The 11,786-nt window shown below is 34.1% G+C and overlaps 1 protein-coding gene and 1 long non-coding RNA gene across 2 annotated transcripts; one reads left to right on the top strand and one right to left on the bottom strand.

The window, feature by feature from the left end:
• Window positions 1-892: 892 nt before the first annotated feature.
• On the top strand, window positions 893-3,703 carry LOC110695069. Its single transcript, XR_002506024.1, has 3 exons — window positions 893-1,327; window positions 2,489-2,556; window positions 2,659-3,703. It is a non-coding gene; the product is annotated as an uncharacterized LOC110695069 (long non-coding RNA).
• Window positions 3,704-9,266: 5,563 nt separating this feature from the next.
• Window positions 9,267-10,715, bottom strand: LOC110695352. Its single transcript, XM_021872600.1, has 3 exons — window positions 10,553-10,715; window positions 10,208-10,333; window positions 9,267-9,681 (listed from the first exon to the last, which is right to left on the bottom strand). The coding sequence occupies exons 1-3, from the start codon at window positions 10,617-10,619 to the stop codon at window positions 9,566-9,568; spliced, it is 309 nt and encodes a 102-aa protein (XP_021728292.1). The 5' UTR covers window positions 10,620-10,715; the 3' UTR covers window positions 9,267-9,565.
• Window positions 10,716-11,786: the final 1,071 nt, after the last annotated feature.

Raw genomic sequence — 11,786 nt, 5'->3', positions numbered from 1 at the left:
ACAAAAGAATTACGAAAGATGATGTTTTTATAAAATTTTATCACATATATATAAATAATATATATTATCTTTGCTATTTTATATGAATCATACATATGATAAAAGATAATTAAGAGATAATTAGTGCAAAATACAAACAATTAGATTTATCAACATATTCTTTCTATATCTACGTGATAAGATTTATTAATCACAATTTTTATAATCACATTGTTGCATGGATAAATTTTTGGACTGTTAGGAATTTTAAAAATTACAATTGTTAAAATGATAAAATTTAAGTTGGAAAAAAGATATGAATTGATTTAATTTGCTTATGATTTGTTATTATTATAAATAGGCATTAATTTAATTCATGCACCACCAAAGAATCACACAATACTTCATACAAAACAATTTGGAATTTCATATTGTGATTTTAAAAAATATGTCGGTTTAATTCCTTTAACTAACTCAATTTTTTTTCAAACTGTAGTTACGGGTAATATTAATTTTAACAATTTTCTTTTCATTGCATTGTTTTCTTAGGTCTATTTCGTGGATTCGAGAAATTAATTCTTCCAAAAATTATTGGAAAATTAAAGTACGTGTGTGAAGGATTTTGATGTTTTGAGCTTTCGGAAACATAATAGTTTGATTAGTTTGGACATGGTTTCAATGAACGAAGAGGTATGCCTTTAATTTTTTTTTTTTATTTGATCATACTTATCATTTTAAATTCATTGAATAATATATATATATATATATATATATATATATATATATATATACATACATATGTATACATATATATATATATACACACACATATATATATATATATGTATATACATACATATATATACACACTAGTAGAAAATCATAAATTAGCACCGAGAAATTGGCAACGGTTATTATAAACCGGTGCCCTAAAATACAAATGGCATCGGTTAACCGGTGCCCCTTGATTTTTTTTTTTATTCTAATACAAAGAGCATTGGTTAACCGGTGCTTATGTTTACTTTTATTTTCCTATAAGGCGTCCTCTCTCTCCTCACCCCACTCTTGCATCCTCTCTCTCTACTCAAACCCTCCTTTCTCTCTCTTCAATCTCTTGCCTCCTCGTGCTCTTTGTCATTCTTTACTCCACCGCCACCCCAATCACCGCCACCCCACTATCTCTTTCATTCTTCTCTCTACCTCTTTCATTTCCAGATCTTTCTTTCTCTATCTTCCTTCGTAGTAGTGGGGAATTGAGGGTGACGGCGGTGGTGAATGTTGTCGCGACCATCGTAATTGGCGGTGGTTGTGTCTTCCCTTTGCAGCTGTAGTGGATTTCTTCACGAAGGTATGTTGCTCTTCGATTTGAAATCTAGGGTTTCTTATTTTTTATCAATTTAAGGGTCAATTATTGCCTTTATACAAAATTGAATCCTATAGTATGTTAATTAAGCGAGATATTCGACAATTATTTACATGCATGTGTTGGTGAGTTTCCTTTTCCCTTCTATTTTAATCGTGGTGCTGCGAGGTTAGTTGTTGCGCGTGTGGTGCTGTGCGTGTATTGTTGCGTGTGTGGTGCGCTGCTATTGCGTGTTGTGTGGTGCTCTGTTGTGGGGTGTTGTTGTTGTTGTTGTTGAGTGTGGTTGTTGTATGCTAGGTTGTTCTAGCGTAGTGTTGCGGTGCTCTGTGTGCAAGGGTGCTGCTATTTGTTCGTGTGTTGCGTGCGTTAGTGATTTTTTGAAATTCGTTGGACATACGGTATACATCTGGGAACATAGTTATCTTAATGATTTGAATATATGTCCTATTCTTTCATTTGCTTTCTTGAAGACCATATAATTAAGATTGTTGCTCGAGTAAGCTTAAGGCCAATTTGAATTTCTTTTTTGTTTCTTGAGTAATTGTGGGTGCACTGGTGATGTGATGCAATGGGGGGTGGTAGTGCTGGCTGGGCAGGGGACGGTGGTAGTGGACCGATAGGCAGTACTGGTGGTGGTCTTGTTTGAGTGGCAAAGTACACATTATTTCAAATCTAATGACATTCCAATCTAAGAATTTGTGTAAAAATGAGATCAGAGTTCAATCAAATTAGATGAATATAGCACAGTATACACAGGCATGCATATAGCACATATTAATGTTTAATATAATACGGCTTTAAATCTGGTTTTGTTGATATAATGCTATTGTCATTTATGATATATTGGGCTATCTTTATTACGGGTTGCCTTAGTCTTGCTTGAATGAAGGTTGTATTGTTGACATGTTGAGTGCTCTGGTTCGTTTAATGTTGATTTCAAGATTTTAGTTTTTCCACACATTTGAGAAAACGTCTGTCTTTGTAACATGTCATAGAATTTTATGTGAGGATCTTTCTTAGTCTATGTTCCAGGGATGTAGTTAGCTGATTTTTATTTTCTTACAATTTTTGGGAATATGATGTTTTTCTGCTCGTGTTTTTGAATTTACTGCAGGATTTATGATTTATTTTACTCTTGCTTTGTAGATTGAGAAAAACAGAACTTGTTGAACAAATCATAAAAAGAAGAAAATATGACTTCACATTTTTGGCAGGTTTGTTTTCTATGACAAATGTTAATCCTACTTTCTCATTTTAGTTATAATTGATATATATATGTTGAGTAGACTTATTTTCTTTCCTTTTTCTGTTTGTAGCGCGGTAGTGACAGTGATAGTGATAGTGACTCCGAGGATGAGATAAATAGTGGTTTTGATGGTGTTAAGGTTATAAAAAATCCAAGCATATATCTAGAGCCCACTCTTAGAGATGACACAAAGTCAACTCCTTGCGACAATGATGAGGCAGATGATGAAAAGCGAGTTCTCATTCCTGCTAAGAATAAGCGTTTCTAGGAGATGTCTGCTACTGTTGAGCAAATAAACACTCCTCCTCGATTTGCCTGTTTCTCTCTCCTCTTATCTTACATTTCTATCGATCGACATATTTTTGTTTGATAATTTAGGGTTTTAGTTACATATAGATCTTGAATTTTGTGAGTTTGATTGTTTATTTCGATTTATTAATTGCATTTTTGGGTGATTTTGGAATTATATGATTTCAGAATTAGGTTTTGGGCTGAATAATGATATGTTTCTGTATAATTAAAATTTCAATTTGATGAGTTAATTAGCCTCCCTAATGTTTACTTTGCTGATTTTTTGCATTTTATAGTTCAACTTCTTCCCAATTTTAATTAGTTTTGGTTGTGTTAGCTTTAATAGCATATTCATAACTAATTTCTTCTTTGGTTCCTCTTCTATGGATGAAATTGGCTGTTGTATTGTGAATGAAATAATTATGGCTATAGTTTGAGAATTAGTAGAACGATTGGTATCATGTCTTCAGTTTGCTTCTACACTTGGAATCATGTTTCTTGATGATTCGATGTGATGTCTTATATGTGTTATTAAGGCTTTAACAACTGCTGTGTGGCTAATTATGCATTTACATTGAAATAACAAAATTCAGGCTGCATTGAGGATGCTCTATGGCCTACAATGGACGCTGCATTTCTGTTCTGTGCTACTGCTGTTTAGCAATTGTGATGCTGCTGTTCTGCTACTAGGCTGCTGCTGCTCCGCTAGTGATTGTAAGAAGTTGTTGCTGCTCTTGTTATAGTGAATATATCCAATGTTTTTTTTTCTATTTTTTTTCAAGTGTAAAATTAAAGGTTGTCAATGAAATTGTCAGTTTTAAGTATATTATGTATATATATAACAGTCTGCTGACAATTTCAGGTGAAAAAAGCAAAAAAAAAAAAAAAAAAAAAATTGTTTTTTTGGGCATTAAAGGCACCGGTTAACCGGTGCCAAAGTAGTGAGTTTTTTTTTTTTTTTTTTTTAAAAGTGGGTACCGATTATTAGCACCGTTTAACCGGTGCTAATAACAAGTAATGCCACCGGTTCAAAACTGGTGCTAATGATTCTATTTTTTGGTATCCCTCAAATCTAGACCAGTTCAAAACCGGTGCTATAGGGGGGTTTTGAACCGGTGCTATTTTATATTTTTCTACTAGTGATATATAATATATAATTAGTTTCTTTTCATAGTCGAGACCTTAGCTTCATGGTTTCACTCCTTTGAAACCCACCAACCTTGTACCCAATTGAAACCCTACCAACCCAGATCCCAAGAAATAGGGGGCAGAATGAGGGGTCGGAATTAGGACGGGGGATGGGTAAGAGGCTGGCATCGAGACAAAAAGTGGTTTTCAAGGGTGGAGGGAAGGTTGTTTTGCGTTTTCGTGGGGGTTGGTGGTTCAGCAGTTCGTGGAAGGGGGTAGGGGAGGCGCCGCGCTGGGGGGAGGGGCCGGAAACGTGTCAGGGGAAGTGGAGGGAGATTGGGAACGGGGAAGGGATTTAACGAGGCTGGTTGGTGAAACTGGGGGAGAAGTGGGGGAGAAGTGTTGGGCGTAGCGCGGCGTTAGCATCGGCGTCAGAATTGGCGCCGACTCCGGGTGGTCGGAGCTGCGGGGCAGGGAAGTCAGGCGGTGAAAGGGTGGCTTGGCAGCTGATGGGGTGGCTTTCAAATAATTAATTGTTTTTTTTTTCTTTAAAAAATTTAACTTTTTATTTTATATTTATTTTTTGGACCAATCACAAGCCGCCACGTGTTAGGTAACTTGTTATAACAAGTTACATGACCGGTTGGGACCATTTTGAGCGGATTGGATATAAACGTCGGATTATTTAAAAATAACCCAAAGGTAGGATTATTTTTAGCGGACGTCCCAAAGGTAGGATTATTCCGGGCAATTTTTTCCATCTTTTTTTCATTATAATCTCATATACGTGAATCGCTAAACATCGCCCGCAAATTACCATATAAAGCCCACAAATATGACTTGGTGTGACCATTATGCCCATTTTCTAAAATTGAAATAATCTCGGTTTAAAAAATGTGGATTCGTACTGGCTCGCTGGGGGAGACCGGAGGGCAGGCCGGAGATGCGGGGGACGCCGGAGGTACGTCGTCGTCGACGGAAAACGAGGTAAGTCACCGTTAAAATTCACGGTTTACCGTCGGAGTGGCTCTGGCGCCTAGGATGGACGCCCAAACCGTAGCCTGGACGTCCAAGCCAGACGCCAGAACCACCGGAGTGGCGTCCAGCCCAGACCACCAGAGTGGCGTCCAGCCCAGACGCCCAGACCACCAGACTGGCGTCCTGGCCAGGCGCCACTCTACTGGCTGAGGCGGCCCTGCCAGGCGCCAGTCCAGTGGTTGTGGCAGCCCTGGCAAACGCCACCCTTATAAATTAATTTTTTTTTTCTTTTTTGATTTTGTTGTTTTTTATTTATTTATTTTTTTTAAAAAAAAATCGAAAATGATTTTTTAAAAAAATTCGAAATGGGTTTTTTTAAAATTAATTTTGAAAATTCGAAATAGGTTTTTTTAAAATTAAGTTTGAAAATTCGAAATGGTATATTTTTAAATTTAGTTTGAAAATTCGAATTGGGTTTTTATAAAAATTAAGTTTGATTATACATAATTATGCTTTTTTTTGTGTTAATTCTGTCTAAATATAGAAATTAAATGTATTATCCGTTAAATGTATTTATTGTAATATATAATTGATGCAGGATTATGGTGGAGACGGAAATGATTACAGTGGGATATTTGGACATGATGGTCCATTCGAAGAAGCTCAACAGGCGATTGATTGGGCAAAACAGGTTGCAATTGCAGCTGGATTTTGCTTGGTAGTAGTAACTCATAAATCTCAACGGGATGGTAGAATGGATCGCATTTTGAGATGTGACCGTTATCGCAAAAGAGAAGACAGAGATTTTCGTACAACCACTCGGTTTGATACAAAGCGGAAAGGTTGTGGGTGTGAGTTCAGAGTAAAGGTTCGACAACTACGGAGACGTGACGGTTGGGAAGTGATTGGTTACTCTAAATGGGGGTATCACAACCATGAGATGATAGTATATGAAGAGGGTCATCGACAGCTGAGCGGCTTAAGTCCTGCTGCGAAAGTAGATGTGAAAGAAATGAGTGATGCTCAAGTCAAGCCTGCTAAAATATTAGCATCTGTGTTAGAGAAATTTCCAGAAGACCATCCAAACCGAAGACACATCTACAACGTCAGACAACAACTCAGGTTTGAACGGTCAGAGGGAAGGAACCCTATACAGCAGCTGCTACACCAGGCACAATCACGTGGTTACCTGTTCTGGTTTGATTCTGATGAAGATACAGCGGAGGTGACTCATCTTTTCCTTGTGCATCCTGATTGTGCTGATATGATCAAGTCTTGGCCATTTGTGATTTTGATCGACTCAACGTACAAGACAAACAAGTACAAGTTCCCACTGGTTGAGATCATGGGGATGACTCCAACGAACCAGAACTTTCTGATTGGTCATGCAATCATCAAGGATGAGACTGTCACCACACCGGTCAGAGAGCTAGCTATTGCGTTTCTTGGGTCGTCATACAGACATTTCATCCGACTAGACATGTCATCCGATTTTCCAGTGCCACCGATTATACCTCGGTGGTACAACATTCGCACAGCGAGCGTAGAGGGTTGGGATGCGCTATATCATGACCGGATCCACGAATGGAACACCCTAGCTGCATTTTAGTTTTTCATGTTTACATTCTTCCTATGTAATCTTATTTGTACGTTGCTCTTTTAATGAGAACATTAATCTTTTATATTGTATTGCTTACTGCATTATATATGTTGCATGGGTAAGTTGCGCGGATCCACGAACGGTTATATCAAAATTTAAAAACAGCATTGATAATATGTTTAAGTTGGAAGCTAAAAGAACAATCTAAAATGTTACAAACTTACAACATAATGTCCAATTTAATAAATTAAAACGATAATATTTAAAGTGCTCTATAAATAAAATGACAAAACCATCAGTAATCCCTCCTCGACGACGACTCTCACTGCGCAAGGGTCTGTTCCAGACTATCAACAACAACTCTCCCTGTTGCACTCATGCTGTCCTTCTCAAGAGAGAGTTTCTGAACGTCCTGCATTATCTTTCCCATCCACTACATACAACAAAAAACAAAAGATGAAATACAATAACAACATATAAAACTTAATTAAAAGACAACGATAAATATAATATGAGACATACCGCTTCCATGGCAGTAGGCGGTGGCACATAATCATCATCGCTGTGGTCGAGATCTGCAAATACGTCAAGGATATTTTTCCTCTCTACTTTATGTAATAGTAGTTTTGAGATTTTATTATATAAATTAAATTCTTATATTTGTTGAATTTTACAAAAAAATTACCAAAGATAATGTTTTTATAAAATTTATTACATATATATAAATAATATATATTATCTTTACTATTTTATATGAATCATACATATGATAAAAGATAATCAAGAGATAATTAGTGCAAAATACAAACAATTAAATTTATCAACATATTCTTTCTATATCTACGTGTTATAGGATTTATTAATCAAAAGTTTTATAATCACATTGTTGCATGGATAATTTTTGGACTGTTAGGAATTTTTAAAAATTACAATTTGAAAACGATAAAATTTAAGTTGGGAAAAAGATATGAATTGATTTAATTTGCTTATGATTTGTTATTATTATAAATAGGCATTAATTTAATTTATGCACCACCAAAGAATCACACAATATTTCATACAAAACAATTTGGAATTTCATATTGTGGTTTTAAAAAAATGTCGGTTTAATTCCTTAAACTAACTCAATTTTTTTTCAAACTGTAGTTACGGGTAATATTATTTTTAACTGTTTTCTTTTCATTGCATTGTTTTCTTAGGTCTATTTCGTGGATTCGAGAAATTAATTCTTCCAAAAATGATTAGAAAAATAAAGTACGTGTGTCTAGGCTTTTGATGTTTTGAACTTTCGGAAACATAATAGTTTGATTAGTTTGGACATGGTTTCAATGGACGAAGAGGTATGCCTTTAATTTTGTTTTTTTTATTTATTTGATCATACTTATCATTTTAAATTCATTGAACAATATATATAATACATAATACTTCCTCCGTTTTTTATTATCTGCAACAAGTGTACCTTTTGCGGAGGGCGAGGCAAAACTTTTAAAGCATGATTATAGAAAATTAAGGGTATATGGTTAAGTATTAGTCCATCCCAAAAAAAAAAAAAAAACAAATTCAACTAAAATTAAACTAATAACCCACCACCACCACCACCATCCAGCGGCACCGAAACCACCACCACCACCCAGCGACACCGAAACAACCCAGCTACCACAAAACCACCGCCGCAACCAACTCACCCACGAAACCACCATTACCGCACCCACGGTATCACCAACCCACCACCCATCGCACCCACGAACCTAAGAACCCACGATCTACACCCACGAACCCAAGAACACACCAACCACAATCTTTTTAAAACATGATAAATAATTTGATCGTGGGTGGCAGATTGTGGTTGGTGTGTTCTTGGGTCACCTAATACATATTTCAATGTAGGAGATAATTTGTTTAAAATAATTTCAATTTCCTGTTGTAATGTAGAAACTTCCAATATTTAAATTTCAAAAATGTTAAATATGATACCTCTCCAAAAAAAAAAAAGAAGATGACATCATCCTAGCATTTAGGCGGGCAATTTTTTTTATTAAGAGAGCGACATGTAGGCACTAGGCAGCGGTGACATCAGAATTTTCTGTTTTAGTTTTAGTTAATAGATTAATAGATTTGATTTCAAATTTGCCTCCAATTTCCATTAATAAAACAAATAAAATAGAAAATGACAAACATTAATTACAAAGTTGCAATCAAATTTCAGATTATTAGGATTACTCATTTTTAAGAGATTGATTCCAAAAAAAGACTACCAAGGTGAAACGGAAGGAGTACTTCATTTGTCAGCTGTCACACACTAGAACCCTGCTAATGCATGGAGTAATATAGAGTTAGGAGAAAAAAAAAAAAAAAAAGAGTAGAAGTGAAAGTTATGGAAGGATTATTTTTTTATTTTTTGGTTAAGAGGGGGAAATTAGTTGAAAGTTATTTATTTATTTTGTAAGAATAAAGTGCATAGATTTTGAATATTGACGATGTGAAGAGTTGTGGCCTATGTAAAAAGTTGGGGAAAAAAATTAAGCAATTCTATTTTTATGTATTTATTTAATTTTTTTTGAAATGTAGTTTTCTAAATTAATAGTACCAAGCAAATATAAAATGTATTAAAAAAAGGGTGCATGTGTTACCAAAATAAATGATAATAATACAAGTAATAATGATAAGATTGATAACGATGCTTAATTCTCCAATTCTGTAAATAAACTTATTATTATGCACTCCCAAAATCCATTGGGGAGAATTACAATTTGACCAGTCATAGCTGGGATTAAAATGGAAATAAAAGTGAAATACATGCAACAAATTAAACATGACAAATCAAGTTAAATTCGAAATCAAAGATACATAATGCTGAAATAATACTTATATCGGCAGCATATATATTACGGAGTATTATATATATATATATATGATCCCATGATGATGATTAATTATATTGAGATATTATTGAAGATTTTCGAGGTCGCAGTAGTTTGTTTCATGAGACTTCACAACGACCACCCGAAAAGGTGGCTGAACAAACCTTCTTTCCACAGCATGGAGCATCAAAAAACCCACAATCTTCCCCTAAGCTCCTGCAACCTGAGGTAGCGTCTGCAAAAATACACAGTAATTGTTTCAAAATCAATCTTTTATACACAACTGTATGTGCCATGTGGTACAGGTAAATGGTACGTACATGGTATGGTGCAACAAATTAAATGTCAACCAATTTATATATACGTAGTAAAAAAAATAAAAATAAATTAGAACTACTCCGTATGTATTATGAATGTTACATTGTACTCCGTATGTTATACGAGTATATAACTAGCTGACAAAATGCTTTAAATAACAGTTTTGAAAATTGGGCTAAATTGATATATAAATATTGGTTGTTAATCTTGTAGGTGAATTTGGTTTTTAATTTTATTATGTCTACACTAGCTATATACAGTATTAATCGATTTAATGATATGCTTGACTTATGATATGGCTAAAACGATTAATTTAAGTCTGATTGGATCAAGTAAAAAAATAGAACATGAAGAAATATCGACTGAAAAAATGTAATAATGAAACCAAAGAGAATAGAGTACCCTAAGTCCCTAAGAATAATGGGGGATTTGCTAAGGCTTACCATTTTGACATTCACCTCCAGTCAAGGAATTTGAACATATACCTCCCGCACAACACCAATTAAAAAGCCCACAACCTTCTCGAACATCAGCACATCCTAGTACTTTTCCACCCAACATCATTTGCACTGCAAATTAAAGGTTCAAAATTAAACACAAAGTATGTACCAAAATGAGAAAAAAAAAGAAAAGAAAAAAAAAGACATTAAATATTACAAACATATAATAACACCATAAATTGTCAAATTAATACTCCGTACCATTATTTTAGAAAATATACAAATTAAATAATCCGCATGCAGGATCCAGAGTAAATAGATTATTACGAAGTATAGTTATTAAATTACCTAATGCAAGAACCAGGAATACTGTTAATACATTCTTCTTGTTGGAAATAATTTGCTTGCCCTCCATTTTTGGAATAATAATACAGTAGTGATAAGAGGATTAACAAATTTCTTTGGTTGCCTTTTTGAAATAACTCTAGTGGTTTTTAATGAGGATGCCTCTTACCCTTCAATCCGAACCCTATTTATAGTACGTTTTTAGTTCATGCAGCTTCTTATTAAAAAATACTACAAAGTATTAGTATTGGTTAGACGGCAGCTTTATATATTGACATACGGATATACAGATGTGGATTTTATTCTTTATAACATTTTCAATTGGGAATTTGGTTTCAACAAGCAATTTCATTCCAAATTTTTAAATTAAAAATGCATCGATTATTATTTGATAATAACTTTACTTTTTAAATAATTGGCAAAACCTAATATTAAGGCATTGTTCAACTTATTTTTACTTATTTCAGAAAAGTAAGTTAAGTTCAGATCATATCATTGTTTTATGTGCGGTTTTTTATCGCTAAATATCTTTAATTTCATAATGAAAAAAAAATTATAAAAATAACATATTAATAAAATACACAATATTACGAATCTAACAATACCCCACTTGATATATTTTTTTTTCTTTATAGATTATCGTACACATAAGGTCAAAGTTTGGTGAAATCAGACAATAGAATCAGATCAGACCAGATCAGATCAGATAAGTAAAAATTAAGGTGAACAAAACAAGCCCTAACACCACCTATATAATAACATTTTGCACGATAATATATATTTTTAATAATTTAGTAAAATACTGCCATCAAAGTTAATATATACCTAATAGATAAAGGGTGTAGTGTGTACTTCCTCGAGTTCCTCCATTTTATATTAGTTGGTTTGTTTTTACTGTAATTTTGTGATTTATACTTCGTATTTGGGAGTAAACCTACTCGAAATTAGAGCTGGCTAAAGTTGACATGATGCGAATCGGACAAGAAAATATTGGGTTATTGTCAAGAGTTTTCGATACGTTTAATTAAACAGGTTATCATAAGACTGTCACATATACTTAAGCAGGTCGGATTAGTGTTGAGGTTCTCAACACAAAATTAACATGACTCAATCTGACTAAGAAAAACCCCTACTCCCTCCGTAAATGCATCAGTTTGACTTTTGCACTATTCACGTGTCATGTTTGACTTATTTTTTTCCTATTATAAACTAAATAAATGTTATGATATAATGTATC

Source organism: Chenopodium quinoa, unplaced genomic scaffold (genome assembly GCF_001683475.1).
Source record: "Chenopodium quinoa cultivar QQ74 unplaced genomic scaffold, ASM168347v1, whole genome shotgun sequence".
NCBI classification, from domain to species: Eukaryota; Viridiplantae; Streptophyta; class Magnoliopsida; order Caryophyllales; family Amaranthaceae; genus Chenopodium; species Chenopodium quinoa.
This window is presented reverse-complemented; position numbering and strand designations above follow the sequence as displayed.

What these genes read in the sequence shown, in the direction of transcription:
- LOC110695352 (XM_021872600.1), bottom strand. Translation starts at nt 10,619, where the DNA reads ATGGAGGGCAAGCAAATTATTTCCAACAAGAAGAATGTATTAACAGTA. An exon ending in ATTCCTGGTTCTTGCATTAG is followed by an intron (nt 10,334 to 10,552) that starts GTAATTTAATAA and finishes TTTAATTTGCAG; the next exon opens with TGCAAATGATGTTGGGTGGA. An exon ending in TGGAGGTGAATGTCAAAATG is followed by an intron (nt 9,682 to 10,207) that starts GTAAGCCTTAGC and finishes GTATTTTTGCAG; the next exon opens with ACGCTACCTCAGGTTGCAGG.